The sequence below is a fragment of the Silurus meridionalis genome, chromosome 13 (assembly GCF_014805685.1).
Source record: "Silurus meridionalis isolate SWU-2019-XX chromosome 13, ASM1480568v1, whole genome shotgun sequence".
Taxonomy (NCBI): domain Eukaryota; kingdom Metazoa; phylum Chordata; class Actinopteri; order Siluriformes; family Siluridae; genus Silurus; species Silurus meridionalis.
The window spans coordinates 12,337,904-12,363,157 of record NC_060896.1 but is presented as its reverse complement, the minus strand read 5'-3'; the positions used below and the strand labels follow the sequence as shown (position 1 = coordinate 12,363,157).

At 40.0% G+C, this 25,254-nt stretch overlaps 2 protein-coding genes and 1 long non-coding RNA gene across 8 annotated transcripts in view; 2 read left to right on the top strand and 1 right to left on the bottom strand.

The window, feature by feature from the left end:
• The window catches only part of znf423 (zinc finger protein 423), a 151,242-nt gene extending 142,648 nt beyond the window's left edge, over window positions 1-8,594 (top strand). For all 4 annotated transcript variants that reach the window (XM_046864179.1, XM_046864178.1, XM_046864180.1 and 1 more), the window contains one exon: window positions 7,725-8,594. In XM_046864179.1, coding sequence (XP_046720135.1) covers window positions 7,725-7,754 — 30 coding nt within the window. In that variant the 3' untranslated portion in view covers window positions 7,755-8,594. The remainder of the gene's footprint in view (window positions 1-7,724) is intronic.
• Window positions 3,823-16,632, bottom strand: LOC124395570. Of its 2 annotated transcripts, XR_006927643.1 has the most exons (3): window positions 16,577-16,632; window positions 12,472-12,600; window positions 3,823-5,972 (listed from the first exon to the last, which is right to left on the bottom strand). It is a non-coding gene; the product is annotated as an uncharacterized LOC124395570 (long non-coding RNA). The 2 variants fall into 2 exon arrangements; XR_006927642.1 differs by lacking the exon at window positions 16,577-16,632 and having other exon boundaries at window positions 12,472-13,126.
• Window positions 16,633-17,496: 864 nt separating this feature from the next.
• Window positions 17,497-25,254, top strand: part of si:ch211-212o1.2 (uncharacterized protein LOC492735 homolog) — a 32,733-nt gene continuing 24,975 nt past the window's right edge. The window contains exon 1 of one of the 2 annotated variants that reach the window (XM_046864680.1): window positions 17,497-17,818. In XM_046864680.1, coding sequence (XP_046720636.1) covers window positions 17,659-17,818 — 160 coding nt within the window. In that variant the 5' untranslated portion in view covers window positions 17,497-17,658. The remainder of the gene's footprint in view (window positions 17,819-25,254) is intronic. The other variant, XM_046864681.1, reaches the window with a different exon arrangement.

Sequence of the window (25,254 nt, the reverse complement as noted above, 5' to 3'; positions counted from 1 at the left end):
CAACATTTTGTTTAACATACATTATGTTAGCATGTACACTACATTGACAAAAGTTTATGGACAGCTGACCATAAGATTAGTTTGTGCTTTTTGATCATCCCATTTCACATTTAGACTCTATTTGCTGTTATATTCGCCTTCATTCTTCAGTTCTACTAGAATTTTGGAGTGTGCTTGTGGAGATTTGCGCTCATTCAGCCACAAAGGCAGGTACTGATGTAGAGTGAGGAGGCCTGGGGTGCAGTCGGCATTCCAGTTCATCCCAGAGTTGTTCAATAGGGGTGAAATCAGAGCTCTATAGCAGGCCACTCGAGATCTTTCTCTTCAACTTATGTAAATTACATCTTCTTGGAGTTGGGTTTGTGCACAGGGCATTGTCATGCTGGAACACGTTTGGGTCTCCTAGTTCAAGTGAATGGAAAATTTGATGTTCCACCTTTGTGGTAACAGTGTGTAGAAGAACCCTGTATGGCTGTAAAAGTTAGTTGTCCTATATAGTGTACTATTGGTCTTCTTGCTATGCCAAGTTAAAAACTCCTTCATTCTGATTATAGTTATTAAAGATTATTGTTTCCCAGCCACTCGAGAATAAATAAACTTTTCTAAGATGCTTGAAACTAATACTATCCTGCACCTTTATCAGTAGTGTAAGTAGTGTGTGTGCTGCTGAAGGTTGTGTAATGTGAGAGTGTAATGGATTGTGTTGCTTCGTGTCTTTGAGCTCAGGGGCTGCCTGTAGAGTTGAGGAACTCAGTAATCACTCTGTGCATTATGTGATAGTATGATCTTTAATGATCTCTCACACAGAGCACGCACACACATATATGCGGGAGTCTTTCACACACTCACGTTCATGTACCCAGGTTGAGATTTTGCACGTCTGCTACACACTTTGTCTCTCACACTTACACACACATGCACACAAAACACAGAGGCTTTACACTTACACTTGTGTTTTTTTTTCATTGTTTCTCACTCAAACACACATACACAGGAACATAAGCACATGCACAACTTGGGATCTCGCACCTTTCCACTCGAAGACCAGCATCTGGCAGATTGTTCAATGAAATCAATCTCTCTTTTTCCTTTCTCTCACTCTCTTTTTTCATAGTTTATGACTGTGTTCTAGTCAAACTGACCCATTCCCCGGGGACAGGCTCGGGTATGTCGTATCTGTGACACGGAAAGTGAGTGTGTGTACTCCGGTGCGTCTCTGAGCAGCGGAATGCAGTTAACGTAGCGTAGCTTACCCTTAGCCTACCGCGGCGCTGTCACCCATGACATGGCCCGTCTGGGACCCTCAAGACTCACCGCCCCACTGAGCTCAATACCAGTACTACAGCATTGTGTGTGTGTCTGTCTGTTAAAAAAGAGAATCACAGGGAAAGAATGAAGGATTGTATATAAGTGCGAACATGTGAACAAGAGCTGTAATGTGATGCTTCACAGGTGGTTTGGGAAAAAAAGGAAAAGGAAAAAAAGGTTGCTCAAGCATGGTATTATAAAATAGATCACGGACTACATTGAGTATAAGGTTTAAGTGAAGAATGATCCAAGATTTTATTTCCTATTTGTGTAATTGCAAAGGTATGAGTGTGTAAATGTAGCTGCTATATTAAAGTGTAGTATATTATAGTATAGTAAATTCAATGAACTTAATGCAACCAGTGGGTAGAGATATAGAGGCAGCATAATGTAAGCCTTATTTAATTATCTGCCATTGATGCTAAACCAATTTGTTCTCCTGGAACGCTGGAAACAGATAAATATATATATATATATATATATATATATATATATATATATATATATATATATATATATATGAATTTTGTGTAACAAAAGGGTGATTTGTGTTAGATATGGAAATTGTATCCTGCTTTGGTCCATGCCTTTTTCCTTGAGTATGTGTTGACATTTAGGAACTACCTTATTAGTCACTAGGAAATACATTTCTTAAAGTAGATCCCTGAGCTACCTAATTTGTTCAGAATAATTGGATGATTAATGGCCTGAAAATGGGTTCTCAACAGACAAGTGTGGGACAGAGGCGCCTGCGTCTGGACGTGCAGGTGTTTGATATTGTGTTAAGGCACGCGCGTGTTTGAGGGCAGTGCAATGCCTGTGTGAGATGAGCCTGCTCGACGGTAACCATGTGCAGCAGTAGGTCAGTTCCTTTGTGTCAAAAAAGTCCGAGGGAGGGGGGGGGTGTCTGATTTCACCTGTGCGATCTGATCCACTGTTATTTTTGCACACAAAAGGAATCGCTTTTACAACTCAGAGTGATTGTGTGGCCAGCTAAATGGTGCTAAGATGTAGAGCAGGGCATATCAGTCATTTATGAGTGATTATTTTGTGTGTGTGTGTGTGTGTGTGTGTGTGTGTGTGTGTGTGTGTGAGAGAATACAGTTCTGGCATTATTTAGTGGCAGCAATAGGGGCAGGATGAAGTCCCCTTGGGGAAGTGTGCAATGCGCAGGTTGCGAAATGCGCACTGTAGTGAAACAGGACACTGCCGCAGAGAAAGGGAGAACAGGGACAGGGACATGGACAGGCCCTGGCTGGGTGCAGGCTTCCTGTGTATATGCTGGGTTATATGTGTATATGTGTGTGTGTGTGTGTGTGTGTGTGTGTGAGAGAGAGAGAGAAAGAGAAGTGAGGGAATCCAGGGGCAGGGCAGGGGGCCGTTTATTTGTAGCCCACTCCCAAGTGAGTTTCCTGTCTCTGGGAGGTGAGAGCTGAGAGCATATGAAGCTTTAAGACAGCCCATCTGTTAGTCTCCGGCCCTTGGAAGACTGTCAAGCGGGTCTAAAAATAAGCCACACTAAAGTGCACCAAGCGGCAAAGGTGATTTTTCATTTTGTGTTTAAAAACGGAGCAGAGAGGGACAGGCCTGTGTCCTGAGAGCAAAGCTACACACATTGCTCTCGCTCCCCCCACCTCCCTTCCCCTCTCTCCTGCCAACCTTAGTGTTTCCTCTTCCTGTTTCTGCCCAGTCCCTAATCCATAGGTATTAAGTGCTTCTTGTATCGCAGACAATGCATGTGTGTCTGTTGAAATATGTGCTACAGTAAGACTCCAGGAATTATCTACTGCGTGTTTTTTACTAAATATAAGCATTTTGAGAACTGAGAATGAAAGACCTCATTTATAATCGAAGTCTAAGGATATTTGTTGGGGCAGTCAATTAATGTAGCAAAACATTTCTGCAGAATGTGTTTATGACTTTCTTATTCAAAGAGTTTTGTAAATGAAGCTTGAAATCTGTATATTGTTTTTAGCACTTCTTTGTGCGATTATGTTGTGTGGGTTCGATGGTCCATTGTCAACTTCAGAAACCTAAAAGAACCTATTAATCAAAATGATTGTATTTTGTACCTGTTTTTATCCCCAGTGTACAGAGCTTTTCGATAGAACTGTCTTTAATGTCTGAGTCATTCTAAGACATTTAAGGGAACATTCTATTTCACATTACTCTTCGTGTGCGTAGTTTAGTAGACCAATAGATTGTACGCATTTTGCAGCAGTTTTAAAGATTATATGCATTATATTTAATGACACAAAACATGTCATACTGTAGATTTTTATTATTGTATTTTTTGTTGTGGGTGAGGATAATTTGCTAAATTATTTACAAAAAAAATTTCAATTTGCAGTTACAACGTATTTACTTGTGTTGCTATAAAATGCTATGAATGTGTTCTTTTTTTTTTTTGGCTTAAGGTAATGAACTGCATGTCAATAGGATATGGTGCCAGTAGCTGATATTAAGGCACAGCACTTGTTGCTGTATTTTGCCCTCTAGTGGAAAGACAGAGACTAGCTTTTTAATTTTTTTTATTTTCAATTAATTATTTCATTTGAATTGCAGTAAAATGACGAGCAAATTGAAATGTAATTTTGTTTTCTTCGGTGGACCAGGTTAAAGAAAACAAGGAAGATTAGACTGAACTGGTGTTCATTTGTATTATACATGTTAAATGTTTATTAATGGAATTTAACAACTGCTCTTAGACTTAAATAGTAAGATAATTCTGAGTAAACATTTTATTTGAAAGAAAAATGTGTTGTATTATTTGTTTGTAGTATCTCACATATGCTACAGGTAAGGATTGGGTTATTGATGGGTGTTAACAAACATTGAAACGGTGTCTATAGCACATTGTATGCCAGGGGTACGTGTGTGTTTTTGTGAGGGTGGGGTATAAGTTTTATGCTCTGAGACCCCCTCAACACAGTGATGTCTACATACAGGCCCAGTTTAATGACTGGACACTAACCACACCTCCACGTTTTCCTTGGTGCATCCAGCTTGCTAATCGCATTCTGTCTCTTTTTTCCTCTTTTCCTGTTTGAACCGAGCTAGCCAACACATTACAGTCTCACCGTTACTGCACCGTCCCTAGGGGGCGTCACGGAGCCGGGGACCCTGCAGTATATACACAGTCACACGGAGGCCTGATTGAAAGTGACATGACAGTACCTTCGGTCCGACTGCATGCACATGCTCTTATGTGAGAAGAGGCAGTGTTGGGAAACGTAGATTTGATTTTCCTTTATCTCTCTCTCTTCTCCCCTCCCTCTCCCCTCTTCCTCACTCTCTGTCTCCCTCTCTTCTTGTCTCCCTCTCTCCTCCCCCTTAGCGGGCGCAGCAGTCTGGCGGTCTCTGCATTAGTAATGGGACTGGGCCATATTTCCCAGGAGTGTGCAGCTCTGCAGGATTTAGCCTCTCTTTTATAACCAGTTTAGGAAAACAATGACAGCGTAGATATTGACTGAGCTCCGAAGGGCTGTTCTGCCAAGCGCACAGCCACCCCCCCAGTTCTTGCAATGAGCAGGGGGGGAAGAGAAGGCGGCTGTTCTACCTGGTGTGCCTCCCCCCTGCTGGAGCGCGCCAGCGGCCACGCTGAGGACTTGGTGCAGGTGTAGTGTGGCTGTGTGCAGCCGTGTAGGACTGAGGAGATTCTTGTGAAGACACAGGCAGGGCGTATCTCTGGATTAAAGGGATATTCTTTTGTTTTGTTTAGTTTCTATCTATGTACCATATCTGAGCAAACTAAGGGTGATTACATCAAGCAAGAGAAATGCAGAGAAAGTTATCGGGGGCCGAGTTGGGACCGAGTAAACAGATTTTCTGTTTTCTCAGTACATGGAAATCTAGCAAAGCTTCGGTTCGTGGGAATTGCGGCAGACGTAATAGACCATTGTATTGAAAGAACAATTCATTAAATGCTTTTCTTTAGTTGGAATCATGTTTATATATTTGTGTAGGATGGGAATTGGTTTATGAGACTTGTATAGTCCACGGTCTGTAATGTTGAACTAAGCTTTTTTGCTCTTCCTCTCTTTTTCTGCCTCAGTGAGAATATATCAATTACAGCTGCATAGCACTGATGTCATACTGCGAGTCATTATCAAATTCAGAGACACACACTATTCTAGTGATCGATCGCCTGCGGCTTGATCAATACCGCTGCCCCCCCACAAGGCGAACGGATGAAGAGCGCAAACTGCGACCCGCCTGAAAACGTGTGTGTTCCAACACACCGATTAGCTAATTTAAACAAGTGTTGCTGGCACGACCCTCCTCTGCGTCAACAGCAAACCATGGACACGGGCAAGCATGATGTTTAACACGGATTTGCGTGTTGTCTGGTCGCATTTTTCTTTTAGACAGGGTGTGTGCTGCTCCTGTGTAGGTCTGTGTAGGGTCTCATTAGGATGAGCATCGAGGTGGGCTGCATGCGTGTTGGTGCATAGTGTTAAGTGTGTGCAGTATTCTGGCGGCGTATACATTCATGCCAATATACATCTGTGTGTGCGTGTTTGTTTGCTCAGCTCTCTCCACTCGTACTGTGCAGTTTCCATCAGGCCACTGCAGTTGCGGTGTAACCCTGGGCTCCAGGGAGCCTCACTGCCTCTCAATCCCTCCTCCTGCAAATCAATAGAGCTCCACACAACCCACTGCACCTGGGGGAGACACACACACACACACACACACGCAATATCTATAAGATTCCCACAACCACATATACAGGAAAACATATAATAATTCTTCCGAACATAATCATTATTCTCAGTATGGCACTCTTCTACTGCAACAAATAACTAGTGTTTCTCACACACTTTGTATTGCACTGTATGTAGACACATTTTGCACCATGTAGTATATCTTACCTCCCTGATTGTCTCTCATCACTATACAGTCAAAACCTCTCAGTCTCCCTTTCACACACACACACACACACCTTTCATTTACTATACCGGAACTCTACGACAAACCCACAGCACTTTGATTCACAATAGATAACTGATAAGATGTGAACAACAGGGTGGTTTATTTTTTCGTTAGAGATGCTGCAGTCCTTCTTTTTTTTTCCCTCTTCCCTTGCCCACTGTCGTTGCCCGTCGTGAGGCAAGCGCTAGAAACAATGCTGACCTCTGCTGTAAGGGGACGGTAATGCAGGCACAGTGAGTGAGCTAAAAAGTGGTTTGCTCTCATAATGGGGTCAGTGGCTCCCAGAGAGATGCGGCTCCTCGCTGGAGAGGGCCCCCTCCCTCCATCTTGCCAGCTCCTCTGAGTGGGAGGGGCAGGAGATCAGAAAGAATGAAAGGAAGACAGACAGAAAGAAAGAAAGAAAGAAAGAAAGAAAGAAAGAAAGAAAGAAAGAAAGAAGACAGACCAAGTGCCTTGAAACCCTCCTCAGTCTGAGGTTTAAGACTTGCTGGCATGGCCCACTGAATAAACCATATGGCCCTTGTGCCAGCAGTCATTTACAAAAAAAAATATGTCCCCTCAGATAAGAGCCATAAATAAGAATAAGTATTTATTGCCCCCAAAAAACATTTTTAATCCTTAATTTTTTTTCTCCAAAAAAAACCCCACAAATCTCCCTCTAAGAGAGATTAATCTTACAAAGCAGCTTTGAGAGGGAACTGTGGATGAATGTCCAGTCTTCGCTGGGAAATGGGTTTACAGAGAAGGCAGAAACACAGTAAAAGCAGCCGGAGGGAAACACTATCCGCCACACCCCGGCATATCCGCACTTTCCTGCTCCTTTTAGAACTGAACGTTTAAGGATCCAGCAATGAACTTGTGCATCATTTTGAACAGAGTTGGGTCCCTTCATGTCTTTTTGCTCATTTTGTTGTTTTTAATTAGCCTTGGCACATGCTAACATTTGTGCATATTTGAATCGTAGCACAAATACAGTCCACCGGAGGTGTCTCATTGTGATTACAAATTTATATGCTGCACTCAAAGGCCCATAAAATGTGGGTCTCATAAGGTTTTGAGACGATGCTTTAAAATATTTATAAATATGAATACAGAAAATGCAAACGATCCGAATAAACAATGTCGGTGACAGGAGCTTTAAAGCATATATGAAATAAATATTAATACAAGAAATATATAATATATAAAGTGTTCTTTCCATTTCCGAGAAACAGGAATGAAGAATATGCGCTCGATATGTGACGAGCTTTGCATAATGTGAAAGGCAAACAAAAAAAAAAGAGGGAGAAGAAATGAAAGAAAGAAAGGCACACATGTGGCTAGAGAGCAGGTACTCCCTTATCAAAGAGGGGGTGCTGGCCCTAAGATGGACAGAGAATCCTAGCGGGTGGCTAGAAAGAGAGATGGATGGAGGGAGGGGGTGGCGATGTGGGCACGTAGCTTATTATTTCTCTCCTCATGGTTTCTCTTCTCTTCCTGTGCAGAACCACACACTGAGCCAGCACGCGCAGTGAGCCCGAGCCCCGCAGGACTCCCGGTTCAGCCCGGAACCCCAACCCAGGCCCGGTGGGGGACGCCCATTTCAACATCACAGCCAATCAAAGTGTCATTTGCTACTCACATGTAAAACTCTAACGATTCCGCCACCAGGCGCAGCTATTACGAACGGTGGGGAACAAATATTAATGGGATATGCTATTAAAAAAAAAAAAGGAGAAACGGGGGAGGAGATGAAGGAGAAGAGAAAAAGGTATTCTACGTGCAGTATTTTTTATCGTCCCCGCTTCCCATTTGTGCATTTTAATTATTTTTTTTATGATTTTCTTTTTCTTTTTTTTCTTTTTTTGGAACAAAAGAGAAAATGGAAAAAAAGAAACTCCATCTGTCTATGATTTTAGTCTCTAGAAATGCTTCACTTACCATGTCCTCTGTTGCTTATTGTATACAATTTCATTGGTGCCAATTTTATTTTTCCTTTAAATGCATTTTTTCCCCTCTTGGTTTTCGTTCGTACCTTTTATTTCTTGCGGTAAATGGGTACTTGTGCTGTGTTGTGAATGCTTGCCAGTCGTAATATCTTTTATTTTTTCTCCTTTCTATTATGATTGTTATATATTTTCTTTTTTTTCTAATTACAGTTTCAAAAAAAAGACAAAAAAACTGAAATTGACAAAAACATAATGGTTTTGATGGAATTTTGCAGTTCATGGGCCTTATGGTTGTTGTAAAAATGAATATCATTGATTTTTCAGTTCAACTGGATGATGTCTGCTTTTTAAATGTGAAATAACCAGATTGCAATAAAACTAGTACAGTTGAAAATAAACAAATAAATGAATCATGAATAAAGGGAATACGTTCGCCTTGTGTGTCTTTTCACAAACCACCGTACAGATTTGACGCTGCAACTCTGCAGTCTAAAGCCCCAGCTATCCTCTCTCTCCTCAAGGTTTTTTTTTTCCGTTCTCCTCTCCAAGCTCCCGATATCTTCTGCTTTCTCTTTTCACACTCAGACACTTCACAGTCTTATATAGTTCATGCTAAATAAAGAACGTCTTATGTAGCACGAACAGACGCCCCGTCAAATACGTGGCCTGTGCGCACTGAGAATAACGGTGTAATTAATTAACAGTAAACTATGAGAATTGATTTAATACTGCATACACCATTTATAGTGTGTATTCCAAGTGGGTCTGTTTAAAATGTCTGAATCAGCGTGCAACATATTAGGAATACTTACGACATTTTAGAGAGGGGTTAGGATAGCTTTTTAAAAAAGCTTCAATGCATTATGGAGAATGAGGTTTTCATTCTTGCTTTGCTTCCCATCAAAACTAAAATAACATTTTACATTCGATTAAGCAGTACTATAAATTCATTGCGTCTGCTGTTGTAATAAAAAAGTAAGTGTTGGTAATCGTGTTTAGGATTGTACTGCATGACCACAGCTGAGGATGTCGGTTAACATTCAAATGAAAAATGAACTAAAAATGCATTAAAATCGTAGATTCAAAGTAATTACATGTGCATAAACCCATTCTATCATTGAGCAAGATACAGCCACAACAAAACAATGTAACACCAAACAAGACACCAATAATTCTGTAATTCTTTAAGTTCTATATATCAGTTACATTCTGTAATTACATTTACTTTTATTTATGACAGAGAAGCTCAAAACGAGGGCCTGTGGGCCAAAGTTAGCCCATGATAGCCTTCCATTTGTCCTGCCATGCCATATTTGAAAAGAGCTTCATGTTTCTCATTAGAGGACACTGAATAGCAGAATTAGGTTATTAGAACTCTGGTGTTAAATAACCTGGATTGTTTCTCACTGTACTATAAGAGCCACTGAACTACAATTTTTAAGCATTAGTTAAGCTGATTATAGAGTAATGTTTTTCTATTTATTTATTTGTTTGTTTTTTATATTAAATAAATTGACACAATTGACATTGTCCCAAAGCAGCTTTACAGAATTTAACAGTTAAGGTGAACGATGTGTATTTATCTCTGATGAGCAGCCATGGCGACTGTGGCAAGAAAAAACTCCCTTAGATGATATGAGGAAGAAACCTTAAGAGGAACCAGACTCAAAAGGGAAACCCATCCTCATTTGGGTGACATCAAGAGAGTGATTATAGTTTTTAAACAATACAGAGCACTGGAAAGTCATAAATGAAAGGACCCGTGGTGACTTTAATTTTAATATAATGTTTGGTAATATGTTACGATAATTTTCAGCCCATAGCCTTTAATCAAGTTTGATTTATGGCCCTTAATAGGAAAAGGTTTGGGCACCTTTGATTTATGCAGTAAAGTACACATTCACAAACACCCAGCCTGAATATGACTCAAGTAAAAGTACTCTTCAAAGTATTTAATTCTGAATGTACTTCAGTTCAGTTTTTTTAAAGATCTATAAGAACTATACATTAATAATTGATGCAGTTTAATCTTTGTTCTCCTGAGCATCATAACCTTTGCTGTGAATTCTGTTACATGCACACAGTAAAAATGTCCATACTCTGCAGAAACTCTTCCAAGAACTGTGGGGTTACCGTTGTGCTCTTGCAACAAGTTGGCACTGAATGTGTACTATAACGTATTCATATATACAAATTAAATTAACGTACAGTGGAACCTCGGAGCTCGCGAGGGTTAGGGACCAAGACCGGTCGCGAGTTCTGAATTTTCATGACCTTTTGATACGCCCCTTCCAACCCAGTAAAAACCCAAAGAACACTATACGAAATCGATTTAAATGGGTAAATAACACTATTTCACTCCATAACACTTAATTATTAGACTATTTTAACAAGACTTTATGTAAATTAACAGCAATTACAATGCTTAATTAAAAAAAAAAAGTACAGGTACAGTAAAGTATGCAGTAGAGAAGTACAGAAAATACAGTACAATACAGTACAGAAAATACAGTAATGGGTACTCACTTTATATAGTATGCTGAAGTGTGTTTTAATGAGATATACCTTGATTAGAAATGTTAAAACTAGCGTTTTGAGCAGCTCGCGGTTGCTCACGAGCCGACCTGAATGAGAGTCGCCGGTCAAAATGAAAGTCGCAAGCATGCGAGGTCGCGAGCGCTGAGGCCGCGAGCTCCGAGGTTCCACTGTATATATATAAAATGTTGAGAAGTGAAGGTTTTCCACAAAATGGAAATACAGCTACTTGAAAAATTTACTCAAGTACAGCCACATAATATATAACATTAAATATTTCTTTACCTACCATTTATTACCGTCCATTTTCATTTACCGTATTTTTCGGACTATAAGCCGCTACTTTTTTCCTATGTTTTGAGCCCCGCGGCTTAAACAACGAAGCGGTTAATTTATGGATTTTTCCTGGGTTTTTACCGGTCTAACAAACTTCAAGCCAAAAAACTGAGCGACATAACATTAGACCAATGAAATTTCCGAACGGAAACGAAAAAACGCACCTCACCTGTGTTCTGAGCTGCACGGCATCGGGAGAAAAAACTTCCACCGGTGGCGCACGACGATGACAAAAGATAAACTCCCCAGAGAAATACAGTGGTACCTTGACCTATGAGTTTAATTTGTTCCGTGGACGAAAACTCATTGTTTTACTATCACTCCTGTACACTACGTATCCCTAAACTTTAAAATGTTTACTTCTTCTCTGCTTATCTTAATTTTCGTCACAATCTTCGCTTTCTGGCTTCGCTTCGCCATCAAGCAGCGGCGTCTCGAGCTCGTTCCTCAATTTTTTGCTCACGTAACAAAGCAAAAAAAAAATCGACAGAGTGACCGCTCGTACCTCGGAAAACTCGTACATTATTGCACACGTAGGTCAAGGTACCACTGTAGTTGTGAAAGGAAGGAGGAAGACAGTGAACAATGACTTACTTGGTCGGCTACTGTTTAGATACAAGCTGTTGTAACGCGTTGAGTCAGGGTGAAGGGATAGCTCGCTAAGTCCAGTTGCAACAGAAATCATATAAGCACAGACAGGTTTCCAAAACTCGTGCTTTTTTATTTTTCTTGGCAACAGCGTTATGGGTTAGTCAAAGAAACTTAGAAATAAGAATCAGAAAATAAAAAGGACATAATCCTCAGTCTTACACACACGCAGTAATACCGGAAGAATGCAGTGACATGCTATTACCAAAATACCGCTATGCTTCTAATAGAAGCGCAACATATTGCATTTAGTGTCTTTTGTTAAAGCCTGTGTAAAGTTCATTAGTTTCAGTGTAGACAGTATAGACAGGTGCGGCTTATTTATGTTAAAAATAAAAATCTTTGTCAAATTCAGCTAATATATGGGTGCATTTTATAGTCCGGAAATTAAGGTATGTGGACTTTTTTTCGCCTACATATTAAATAGTAGTCTAAGTGAATTTAGTATTTAGTTTAGTATTTCATTTAGTATTTAGTGTAAACAAATGTGAATTAATACACTTCCTTCAATTAAGTTAATCTTTTTTAATGTTAAAAAATGAGGTATATAAAATTAGTATGATTTTATTAAGTAAAATCATTAATAAATATTAATTTAGCATTAAAAATGCTTAATTCTAAAGTGCACTGAGCCTAGAATTAGCTCATAAACTGCATGTATATTGAACAAACACTTGACCAATTCTTTTGTAGCTCGTATATGTGTCATAATAGATAATAATTTGATGACACAATAATAGATGACAATAATTTGAATATTTTTTCTTAAAGAGTGTTTACAGACCTTAAAGAGCTGTCAGACTCTGCTCAGAGTTGTCATTTAAAAGATTGGAAGGGATTAGAAGACTCCTTCAAGAAAGAAATCCAACACCGAATGTGTCAAAAGATGTAAATTGTTCCCAGTTGACTGTGCCTAAAATTTGGTGCAAGTATAAAAAATGATGGGATAATAAACAGAATATCAGCATCAGGATAGAAAACTTAAGTAATATGCTTTAAATACAGCAAACATACATAACCAAACAAATGAATAAATCTGAACAGAAGATTACAGGTTACAGTGGGATTTGAGATTTACATTCTGCGTGGTTCTCTGTTTGGGTTTCAAAGAAAGAAGTCATACAGGCTATGAACAATAACAAATGAGCTAAAGGGAGTAAGGCCAGGAACGTTGGAGGTGGGTTTAAACTGTTCTTTCATGGTGTGGATGGAAAGAGAAATGGTGTAGGAGTGATTATGAAGGAAAAGTACAGTAAAAGCGTAGTGGAGGTGAAGAGAGTTTCTGATATGGTGATGAACATGAAGCTGGAAGTTAAAGTTGTGATGATAAATGTCATCAGTGCTTATACTTCACAAGTGGATTTGGAGGTGAAGAGGAAGAGGAGGAGAGTGAGGACTGAAATAAGATGGTGGATACTGAAGGAGGAAGACTGTAGTGTGAGATTCAGGGAAGAGGTCAGACAGGGGCTCGGTGGTGCTGAAGGTGCTGAATGATTGGGCAACTACTGCAGAAGTGATAAGGAAGGCAGCTAGAAAGGTACTTGGTGTGACATCTGGAAATAGAAAGTAAGACAAGGAGACATGGTGGTGGAATGACGACGTGCAGGAGAGCATAAGAAAAAAAGTGGTTGGCAAAACAGAATTGGGATCTACAGAGTAATGAGAAAAGTAGGTAGGAGTACAAGGCGATGCGGCAGCAGGTAAAGGAAAAGGAAACGGCATATGAGGAGCTGTATGTGAAGTTGGACACTAAGGAAGGAGAAAAATATTTGTACCGATTGGCCAGGCAGAGGGACCGAGCTGGGAAGGATGTGCTGCAAGATAGAGCAATAAAGGATGGGAATGTGTTGACTAGTGAGGAGAGTGTGTTGAGAAGGTGGAGGGAGTATTTTGGGCAGCTGATGAATGAGGAAAATGAGAGAGAGAGAAGGTTGGATGGTGAAGCAGGAAGTGAATAGGATTAGTAAGGAGGAAGTGAGAGCAGCGATTAAGAGGATGAAGAGTGGAAAGTCGGCAGGACCAGATGACATACCAGTAGAAGCATGGAGATGATTATGAGAGATGGCGGTGGAGTTTTTAACCAGGTTGTTCCAGAGGAACGGAAAAGGAGTGTGCTGGTACTGATCTTTAAGAATAAGGGAGATGTGCAGACCTGCAGTAACTACAGGGGAATTAAGTTGATCAGTCACACCATGAAGTTATGGGAAAGAGTAGTGGAAGCCAGGCTGAGAGAAGAGGTGACCATCTGTGAGCAACAGTATGGTTTCATGCAGAGGAAGAGCACCACAGATGTTTTATTTGCTTTGAGAATGTTGATGGAGAAGTACAGAGAAAATCAGAAGGAGTTGCATTGTGTGTTTGTGGATTTAGAGAAAGCGTACGACAGAGTGCCGAGAGAGGAGTTGTGGAATTGTATGAGGAAGTCAGGTGTGTCAGAGAAGTATGTGAGGGTCGTGCAGTTTGTTATGATTAAGCTTAGAACTGTATTATTTGAATCTTTTCATTACTCAAAAATATCACTGGTTTGATTTACTAAATTGTTCAATTGGTTGCAGTGTGTACAAAAAGTGCTGATTCAACACGTAGGCTGCTTAATAGACATTTGTATAAATTCATGTTTAATTGGCAATGTCAAGTTATTTTCACATCTTCAAAAATATAGTACAAATATGAATTCTATCTGAGGCTCAAAGAAGTCTAATGTTGTGGATACAAACTGTGTAAAAAAATTATCATGTAGGCAGATAATGAATGCCTACAACTACTTTTCAAGCAGCATGAGCTAAAACTCCTGCTATGTGTCACTTGCCATTAGCAATGAAAGAAAGTGTCAGAAAAATAAAACTGTTTAGTGGTTCCCTTATCTGACCTTATAATAAAAGAGGAGACGTTCTAAAACAAGCAATGTAAAAAAAAAAATAAAAAAGCTTAACGTGGATTAATGCGATTAAACAGTGTTTTTTAAAGACCCAGCTCAGTGAACACATTAATAATAACGCATATTATGTACAGCAGCAGTTGTACATTTGCAAGCAGTTTGGTTGAGTTTGGTCACCGGTCAAACGTTTTTCACGTTAAGTGGTTTAGAATCCCATAAAAGAGTAATGCAATATATTTGAAGATAAGATAATAAAAGACCAGGAATTCTTCTTCTCTTCACTTTATACAATGTGTACTCTTTTTTTTTAGTAGAAAACCCAGCCATTATGGATGCACAAGCCAGTGCACTCTTAGTGCCGGTCCCAAGCCCGGGTAAATGGGGAGGGTTGCGATAGGAAGGGCATCCAGTGTAAAACGTGTGCCAAATTAAATATGCGGATCACAAATGAGAATTTCATACCGGATCGATCAAGGCCCGGGTTAACAACGACCGCCACAGGTATCGTTAGCCGACAGGGTACCGGTGAGCAACAGTATGGTTTCATGCCGAGGAAGAGCACCACAGATGCCTTATTTGCTTTGAGGATGTTGATGGAGAAGTATAGAGAAGGACAGAAGGAATTGCATTGTGTATTTGTGGATTTAAAAAAAGCGTACGACAGAGTGCCGAGAGAGGAGCTGTGGTACTGTATGAGGAAGTCAGGTGTGTCAGAGAAGTATGTGACGGTGGTGCAGGGCACATATGAGGACAGTGTGACAGCAGTGAAGTGTGCAGTAGGAACGACAGACTGGTTCAGGGTGCGAGTTGGACTACATCGAGGATCAGCCCTGAGCCCTTTCCTGTTTGCAGTGGTGATGGACAGGTTGACGGACGAAGTCAGACAGGAGTCTCCCTGGACTATGATGTTTGCGGATGATATTGTCATTTGTGGTGAGAGTAGTGAGCAGGTTGAGAAGAGCCTGGAGAGGTGGAGATATGCGCTGGATAGAAGGGGAATGAAAGTCAGTAGGAGTAAGACAGAGTACATGTGTGTGAATGGGAGGGAGGGCAGTGGAGTGGTGCGGTTGCAGGGAGAAGAGGTGGAGAAGGTGGAGGAGTTCAGGTACCTGGGGTCAACAGTGCAAAGTAATGGAGAGTGTTTTAGAGAAGTAAAGAAAAGAGTGCAGGCAGGGTGGAGTGGGTGGAGAAGAGTGACAGGAGTGATTTGTGATAGTAGGGTATCTGCAAGAATGAAAAGGAAAGTTTATAGGACTGTGGTGAGACCAGCAATGTTGTATGGATTAGAGACAGTGGCACTGAGTAGAAGACAGGAGGTGGAGCTGGAGGTAGCAGAGCTGAAGATGTTAAGGTTTTCGTTGGGAGTGACGAGGATGGACAAGATTAGAAATGAGTTTATTAGAGGGACAGCGCATGTAGGATGTTTTGGTGACAAGGTGAGGGAGGCGAGATTGAAATGGTTTGGACATGTGCAGAGGAGGGACATGAATTATATTGGTAGAAGAATGCTGAGGATGGAGCCACCAGGTAGGAGGAAAAGAGGAAGGCCAAGGAGGAGGTTCATGGATGTGGTGAGGGAAGACATGCAGGTAGTTGGTGTAAAAGAGGCAGATGTTGAGGACAGAACAAGAAGACTCTATTTTTAGTAGAATATGATCTACATAGTGGGTACAGTGCCTTAGTGGTTGCATGTTTGCCTTGTAACAGTTTGGAAGTTAAAATTCCACCTCTGGCCCAAGTATATATATATATATATATATATATATATATATATATATATATATATATATATATATATACAGTACAGACCAAAAGTTTGGACACACTTTCTCATTCACACTGAAGGCATTAAAACTATGAATTAACACATGGGGAATTATATACATAATAAAAAAGTGTGAAACAACTGAAAAATGTCATATTCTAGGTTCTTCAAAGTAGCCACCTTTTGCTTTGATTACTGTTTTGCACACTCTTGGCATTCTCTTGATGAGCTTCAAGAGGTAGTCACCTGAAATGGTCTTCCAACAGTCTTGAAGGAGTTCCCCGAGAGATGCTTGGCACTTGTTGGCCCTTTTGCCTTCACTCTGAGGTCCAGCTCACCCCAAACCATCTCGATTGGGTTCAGGTCCAGTGACTGTGGAGGCCAGGTCATCTGGCGCAGCACCCCATCACTCTCCTTCTAGGTCAAATAGCCCTTGATGCCTTCGGTGAGACTCTATAATTTTATTTAACATTTTATTTTAACATTATTTTAACACACAGTAAGCATTAATAAATGATTACATAGAATAATTACATCACATTACTATTATGTGATGTAACCTTTAACCTACAGGGGAAGTATGTTTATTAATGCCTATAAAAATAATTTTATGAACAATTTTAAATCAAAGCCACCAATCAGTATTATTACACCATAAAAGCCATGGACTGTTTTACTGCATGCATTTTAGAATTCATGTGTCAGATTCTTCACCTTCACCTGCCTCTCCATAGCGAGCAGCGAACTCAGTTAGGGACCCTCAATATCTTACAAACCTAACTATAAACGTCAAGACTGTAGTGCAAGGCCATTAAAGAAATTAGATTGTACAATAGTCCTCAAATGTAAGTTATGAAAACATAACAAAGTTTTCTAGTATATACGCAAGTTCAGTAGGTTTAAAATAATAACAATAATCTCCGTCTCCCCGTCCCTTAAATATCCCACCAACCCTTTAAAACGATCCCTAAGCGTAATATTTACCAGTGAAAAAGTTTTGCAAAATATTCACATCATTTGCTAACACGGAGAGCAATTTGACGAGTAGACACTCCAGTCTGTAGATGTCTGGCGACTATAAAAAAGCCAAAAAAAAGAAACGTGATAAAATGCACGTACGCGAGTTTATTTACGCGACGGACCACAGGGTGCGTAGCTGTTTTAGTTCCGGGTGCGTGCAGCTCCGTTAGGCTAGCCATCGTTAGCCCACAGCCGTAGGTGTGTCACTTTAGAGTCGTAGGTGTGTCGCAGCGTTTAGTTCCAACTGAGGGACAAACTAGCCATTTATGAATCGCACCTGAGAAGCAGCTCGGTTGCCGAGGTAGAGAATGGCGGCAGCGTTACTGTCCGAGACGGAGATCCAACACCGCTCTATGGCGGAAGAGGACCCGAACGGGAACGAGCACGGCGCCGCCGCCCGTAGTAGCGCGCCACGCTGGGGACCGCAGCACGCCGGGGCCCGCCAGCTCGCTCAACTCTACTCCTCCGGTAAGACCATGAACAGAACAGTCACACACACACACGAGAAATAAGGTGTTCCTCAAACCCAACACTAAGAGACTAGTGTAGTAAGCAGACCCAGTGTTATGGTGCACTTTGGAGAGCTCCCAGGTTCAAAGTTGTAGTCTTTCAAGAGAAATTGTCACAAAGCAGCTTTATAGATTATCATTTAGACTTCATTTGAGCAAACCAGAGGCTACAGTGGTGAGGTGGTGAAAAACTCACTAGGAGAGCATGAGGTTGAAACCAAACTCAAAGGGAATGAGACTAAAACAGGGTCAATATGATGGCCATTATAAGTACATTGTGAGTCCTTGAATGAGCACAGGAATGTCACGTGGGCAGGCATTAGGTATAAGACTACACTATTCAGAGAAGTGTTTTGGGGGTATAAACTGTTTTCAAGTTGCAAGAAGTTTTTGTATGTAGGACCATCCAAAACAATCTCATCTGAACGATAAGAGATGAACAAATGTCACGGACAGATTTTGTGTTGCAGGTTTTGACCTTGGCGTTGACCTCGCGATCGGCGTATGATCGCAGTGTGCTTCAGGGAGCTTGTAACACACACCTGTCACGTTGTTCAAATTGCCTTTTAATTGACTAGGCTTATCGTTCTTTTCAAATAGTATTCGTCACTCCAAAAAAAGTTGTTTGTTTTCAGAAACATCTGTTGTATGTTCAGGAAACATGAGCAAAATATTTTAATCCACGACTCAAAGCCAGCTTAAGGAGAAAGCTCAGTTTACATGGTGCAGCATCAGAGGATTAGTGGTTCAGGCTTCATTAGAGAAGGGGGCTTTTTCACGTTTCGCCGTGCAGCCAGCTCCTGTTGCAGGCCCCGGTAAGTCCTCCTGTTGTGGCTGGAGATGGTAGCTGCTTTAAAAGCATGTAAAAAAAGAAAAAAATTTAAAAAAGGATCCGTTTAATTTGGAATGCTATTAGGAGCGATAATGATCACTCTGTTTTGAGGCCGTTCAACTCCAGGCAGTGCAACCGGTACGTCGGGGATGTGCTGCCACTGGCAGGCCCTGATAATTATTTGGGGAAGTGTGGGGTGGGCGAGTGGAGAGCTGTTTTGCAGGGTTAATAAGTTAATGTGGTAATGCATGTCTCTGTTGATGAGAGCACTGGGGATGGAGATTTTGGATGAGCGGTGTCACTTCCCCTTCCCCCCCACTGTGAAGTGGGTGTTTGAGATGGTTATTTATAGAAGTGATGCACTGTGTTAATAACATTCCATGCGCAATCAAACGTCTCCTTTTTTTTAGTTGTTCCTCCATTTCTCCAAGCTGTAGTGTTGGCAGGGTTAATTAAGGATACTTGCTGGTTGGAATGTTAAGGTTTATTTGGAAGAAAAACACTTGTATGCTTAGAATTAAATATCTGTTTAGCAATTCTGGTGCTCGTGTAATGCTGTGGCGACAGGACGTTTTGTTGTAAACTTCTGAAATCCGAAATGAACAGTGGTGGACAGTAAAGTAAATGTAATTCATCACTGTAGTTAAGGTATGAAGTATTTTTACCTGGAGAGAATTTTCCTTTAACTTCACTACATTTTCAAAGTCAAATATCTTCCTTTTTTAGAGGAAGTGAGTGTGCATAAACTAGATGAGGAGTCTCAAGGGGTCAAATGGGATTGATGAAACTTTGGTTCTCTTCTTTAGAGTCTACACATCATTACTGCTAGCTTAGGAAAGTGGAACAGCTGGACACCACATCCAGACATATGTCTGCTTCTCAGGTGGGGCGCTGACTGTGCTTTGTACTTCTTTAGCTCACTTTGTAGATCTAACATGAGGTAAACAGGACAAAAGTCTAGCGCTTATTTGCTACTTCCTCTGGTATTTCAGACCGAGTGCTGCCCGCTGTGCACCTGGGCTCCTAGAGTCATGTCCTTGTATTCATAGATCACTATCAAAAGGATATTGAGTATAGGAATGATTTTGTGCAGGTGACACTTCAGCTAACTAGGACAAGGACTAGTACATATGCTAGGGAAGTTATGACGACGAAGGAGAGTTCAGGAAATATGTGGTATCAAATTTGTATGCAGCAAATTTTACATCAGGAAGCAATGAAAAACCTTGTCAACAAACAAGTTTTTGGGAAGAAAAGAGCTGGTTGCAGTTTTTTCTACCAGGAGGAAGTTCTTTGTCAGATGAACAAGGGTGTGTCCTGTGAGCACAGTTTGTTTTCAGCGTAAAGAGACTGAGGAATCCACCATATTTATTCAGTTTCCTTCTACGTTAGATTCTCTGGAACAGAAATATGAAGGTTGAAAACCTAAATTCTGCAAAGTTCTAGATTCAGTGTATGTGTTTGTCCTTATATTCATAGATTTGCACTACAAGCATGTTCAAGGCTATTGAGTATAGATACGATTTTGTGCAGGTGACCAAAGTTTGTGTTCTCACCTACCTTGTCCTGTAGCAGAATTTATGAATAACTAGAGTGGGAGAGGTCAGAGTTTCTCTGGTTAGGGATTGGTCAGAGTTTATCCATTTGATTGTAGCAGGTGGGGGGTAATTGTCTCGAGCCCCCTGTTAGCTGAGATCCTTGTTTGAGTTTTCCGCTTCCCCATAAGCAAGTAGCAATATCGGACACTTTATCGGACACTAATTTACTGCACGTGCAACTGCCGCTTATCAGTTGTTTAAACACCCCTGTGCTTATTTATGGTGACTATCACAGAGATAAGTCGGCCAAATGTCAATATTGCACACAAGCACGTTAATCTGTATCTCTTATCACTGTGCTTGGAGAAACAATACATTTTTTATTGTGAGGGGGAAGTCCGTTTAAATCTACTGGTGGCTGTAAATGTGCTCCCTAGTACAATAATCAGTCATTAAACAAATAGGTCCTATGATAAATAGTCATATCAGACTGAGTGACTCGTGGTATAGTCTGAATACTGGCTGTATTTCAGCCTGATTTCAAACAGGGTTAAAGAAGGTTTAAAGAGATTTTGCAAAAGTAAATTTGAAACAGAAGCTCAAGAGGAACAATGTATACATTTCCAAACAAATGTGAATCTTTTATTCATTACATACTTCAAAGTTGCCTGTTGTGCACAACTAAGACAATTTGATTCAGTATTTGATAATACTATTTTAAAAGCAAATAAAAAAAGCAATATTTGGGGAAAGGTTAAATCTGAACACAAGCCAGACAGTTCGGCTAACTAGAACAAGGACTGCTAGGGAAGTTGTGATGATGATGATGATGGAAAGATCAGCAGGTAAATGTGGTATGAAATGTGAATTCAGCAAATTCTACACCAGGAATCAAGGAAAAACCTCGTCAACAAACAAGTGTTTTGGAAAGAAAAGTTGCAGTTTGTTTACCAGGAGGAAGTTCTTTGTCAGATGAAAAAGGGTGTGTCCTGTGAGCCTGGTGTGTGTTCACCATAAAGAGGCTGAGAAATCCACCATATTTCTTCAGTTTCTTTTTATGTTGCATTCTCTGGAACAGAAATATGAAGGTTGAAAATCAAAATGCTTTAAAGTCCCCTATATATATGTTAATGTTCCTGCCTTCCCAAGGTCCATAGAGTTTGTATTCATTTGTCTAATAGTGATGCCTAAGGTTATTACTTTTGATGAGCACAATGTACTCTGAACAAATATGATGGACACACCAGATGGGTAAAGGTTTGTGGACACCTGACCATAAGATTTGTATGTGCTTCTTTAACATCCCATTTTATATTTGGTTCCCATCTGCTGTCCTAATAAACTCCACTCTACTGGAAAGATGTTCCACTGGATTTATAGTTAGTAAAGTAAGGTACTGATGTAGGGTGAAGAAACATTGTGTTCATTTGGGTTTATAGCACTATAGCAGGTCTTCCACGCCAACCCGTGTAAAGCCTATCTTCATGGAGCTGGATTTGGGCAGATTTGGAACAAATTTGTGTCTTCTAGATCAAGTGAAGGGAAAATTGAATACTACCACATCCACATACAAATGTGCTCATTGAACTTTTTGGTAACAGTTTGGTGAAGAACCACTGGGCAGGTGCTGTGTCTGAATATGTTTGTCTATATATTTGTATATTTTTTTTATTTGTCCATTGTTGAATAAACAAAACCTTGTCCAACACGCTATGCCTAGGTGGTCTTTTAATCAGTAAATAAATTTGACAATTTGTTAGAACTCTCTCTGTTCAGACATGATGTATCTAGTAAAGCAGGTTGTCTCTGGCTGGATGAGGTACCTTTTTGTTAAATAAAAAAAAATTACTTGAACAGAAATTCCTGTTTATGCATCTTGAGTCCCTGAACCACATTCAACCTTTTACATATGTTCATCAGATCGGACACACTTCTTTTTCCAACTATTCAGTTGGTCTGAGAAAGTACTTTTCTAGTTCTACATCTTGACCATGACCAATGCAATAATATCTTTTGGTATTCTGTGTGAAAACATCTCTCTCTGTGCTGTTATCTATCTGCATCCCTGCAAAAAAAACATACAAATCCTGCTAGTGTTCAGAAGAATTCGGTTGCATATTGTTTAGTTGCTTCATATTGCCACTTTATGGAAAGTTTCCTCTTGATTGTATGTGCTGCAATCAGGAAATGACAAGAAAAGAGGAAAACGGCTGAACTTTTGCGTGTATCTACTGAAGTTTCTTATATTTTGGTAATGGGCTCGTGTGTTAGACCTCTGGAGTCATACCAAAAACAGGACACCAGGCCTGTGATTTAAACCCAGTCAGATATAGAGTGTGAAGTACTGCACCACCACATTATTTTACTCCAGGAATTGGGTAAAACTGAACAGACAACAGCATGTATGTGTGTGTGTGTATGTGTGTGTATATATATATATATATATATATATATATATATATATATATAACACAGATATATATATATATATATATATATAACACAGATATACAGTACAGACCAAAAGTTTGGACACACCTTCTCATTCAAAGAGTTTTCTTTATTTTCATGACTATGAAAATTGTAGATTTACACTGAAGGCATCAAAACTATGAATTAACACGTGGAATTATATACATAACAAAAAAGTGTGAAACAACTGAAAAATGTCATATATTCTAGGTTCTTCAAAGTAGCTTTACTGCTTTGCACACTCTTGGAATTCTCTTGATGAGCTTCAAGAGGTAGTCACCTGAAATGGTCTTCCAACCGTCTTGAAGGAGTTCCCCGAGAGATGCTTGGCACTTGTTGGCCTTTTGCCTTCACTCTGCGGTCCAGCTCACCCCAAACCATCTCGATTGGGTTCAGGTCCGGTGACTGTGGAGGCCAGGTCATCTGGCGCAGCACCCCATTACTCTCCTTCTAGGTCAAATAGCCCTTGATGCCTTCAGTGTGACTCTACAATTTTCATAGTCATGAAAATAAAGAAAACTCTTTGAATGAGAAGGTGTGTCCAAACTTTTGGTCTGTACTGTGTGTGTATGTATATATATATATATATATATATATATATATATATATATATATATATATATATATATATATATATATATATATATATATATATGGATATATATGGATGGATGGATGGATGGATGGATGGATGCTACAGATTTTAGTTCTAGTCAGGGGTACGCACGTCCACCAGCTCAGGCACATTCTAATGTAGCAAAAGCTCAACTCTGCCCCCCTGTCAGCACCAGGCTGAGGTTTCTTCATCTCTACCTCCCGTTTCTGTTCTGCATGTGCGATGTACACTCAGCCAAGGCTGTCTGAGTTGATGAATAATTTAACCCCCCTCCTCGCCTTCAGACCTCCACAGCACGCACTGGCCGCCCCTGGATTCCTGACCTCGAGGTTGCTAGGTCATGGGTTCAGAACCCAGCTGGGTGCTTAGTTCACCTGCTGTACACCTGACCTGACCGGATGACTCGGGCAGCATTGGCCACTAGGGGTGGACGATATGACAGTAAATATCGTATCACAAAAACTTTTTGTGATGTTCTATATCATGGTATAGAGTTTTTGTTTGTTTATCTAATTAAGACATCTTAGTTTGATTACAAAAGATGAATGAGATATTAGATCAGACTTTCCTGGTAATTAAATGCCTTAAACGAATTGGAACATGGCACCTTGGCCACTCAGTTTTTGTTGAGCAAAAATATTGGAACATGCGGTCCTAATGTAAATATTTGTTGCATATTTCTTGCTTGAACAAAATCGGTGACGTAATATCATTCAACATTTTTCTTTTGTGTTTTTTTTTTTTTATTATTATTTATTTATTTTAAATGAAGCAGCATGACAGCTTCTTGCAGTTGGGTTTTTTCCCCCCAGCGGTTTTCACCCTTCAGTCACATTTTCAGAAGGTGATGTGCTGCTCGGTTAGGTCAAAGCCTGATGCTGGACTTTGCCCATCTAAAACCCTTCCAGTTTTTTCTGTTCTGGTGTGAAGGCAGTGTGTTATGAGGTCATTGTCCTGCTGCTTGGTGAAGTTTCCTCTGAATTAGAATTAATTTCCTTGGCTGCTCTGTTTGACGTCTGCTTGATAGTACACTAGTATTTTTGAATGCAAATGATATATATATATATATATATATATATATATATATATATATATATATATATATATATATATATATATATATATATATATATATATATATATATATATTCAAAGCAAAAAGTACCATGTACAATAAATACCATAAATGTTCTAACTTGTTTAACAGGTCTTGATGTAAATATCAGGAAATGTAAGCCGATCCATCATCTCATTCATATTTTTAAAAAGCTCACTCATGGAGACAAGCCAAGACAGCTAAACACATTAGGCCTGAAACCACACAGCCTGTTATTAATATTTGATGGAGTTCTGTATTAGCTTTTCCAAGAATTTCAGTAACTTTGACAGTAGGGAATGGTGACTGTAGGAAACCTGTATAATTACTATTATCTAAATTCCATTTCTGAGCTTTTTACTCCCACTCTATTGTTCATTTTTAATCACACGCTCCTATCACATCATCTCCGATACTGTTTCGATTCTGATAGTCATAAAGTCTGAGAAAACAAGCAGGAGGCGAAGCAAAAAAGGGATGCATGTTTGAATAAAAGACATATGTCCCTGCTATAAGTTTTGGCTGTGTCTTAGGAGCGCCAGTTACTTTCACGCCAGAAGGTTGTGACCTTCATTAGAGTCAGTCTCGGGTCAGTCGCTTTATTAATTGACAGTTTTCCAGATCAAATTCAAAATCAGGAACAAGCATAAACAAAGAGCCATTAAAACGGTGTCCTTTTTCCACCAATGTGAAAGATATCATTAACAATCTTTGTCTTTTTTTTTTTTCTTCGCTTTAAATATAAATTCTTTTGCAGCCCTACTACAGACACGGTTCACCTCATTACCTACTTTAGCATGTACAATTATGGCCTTTGGCAGTCAGCCTATGCAGCATGAAT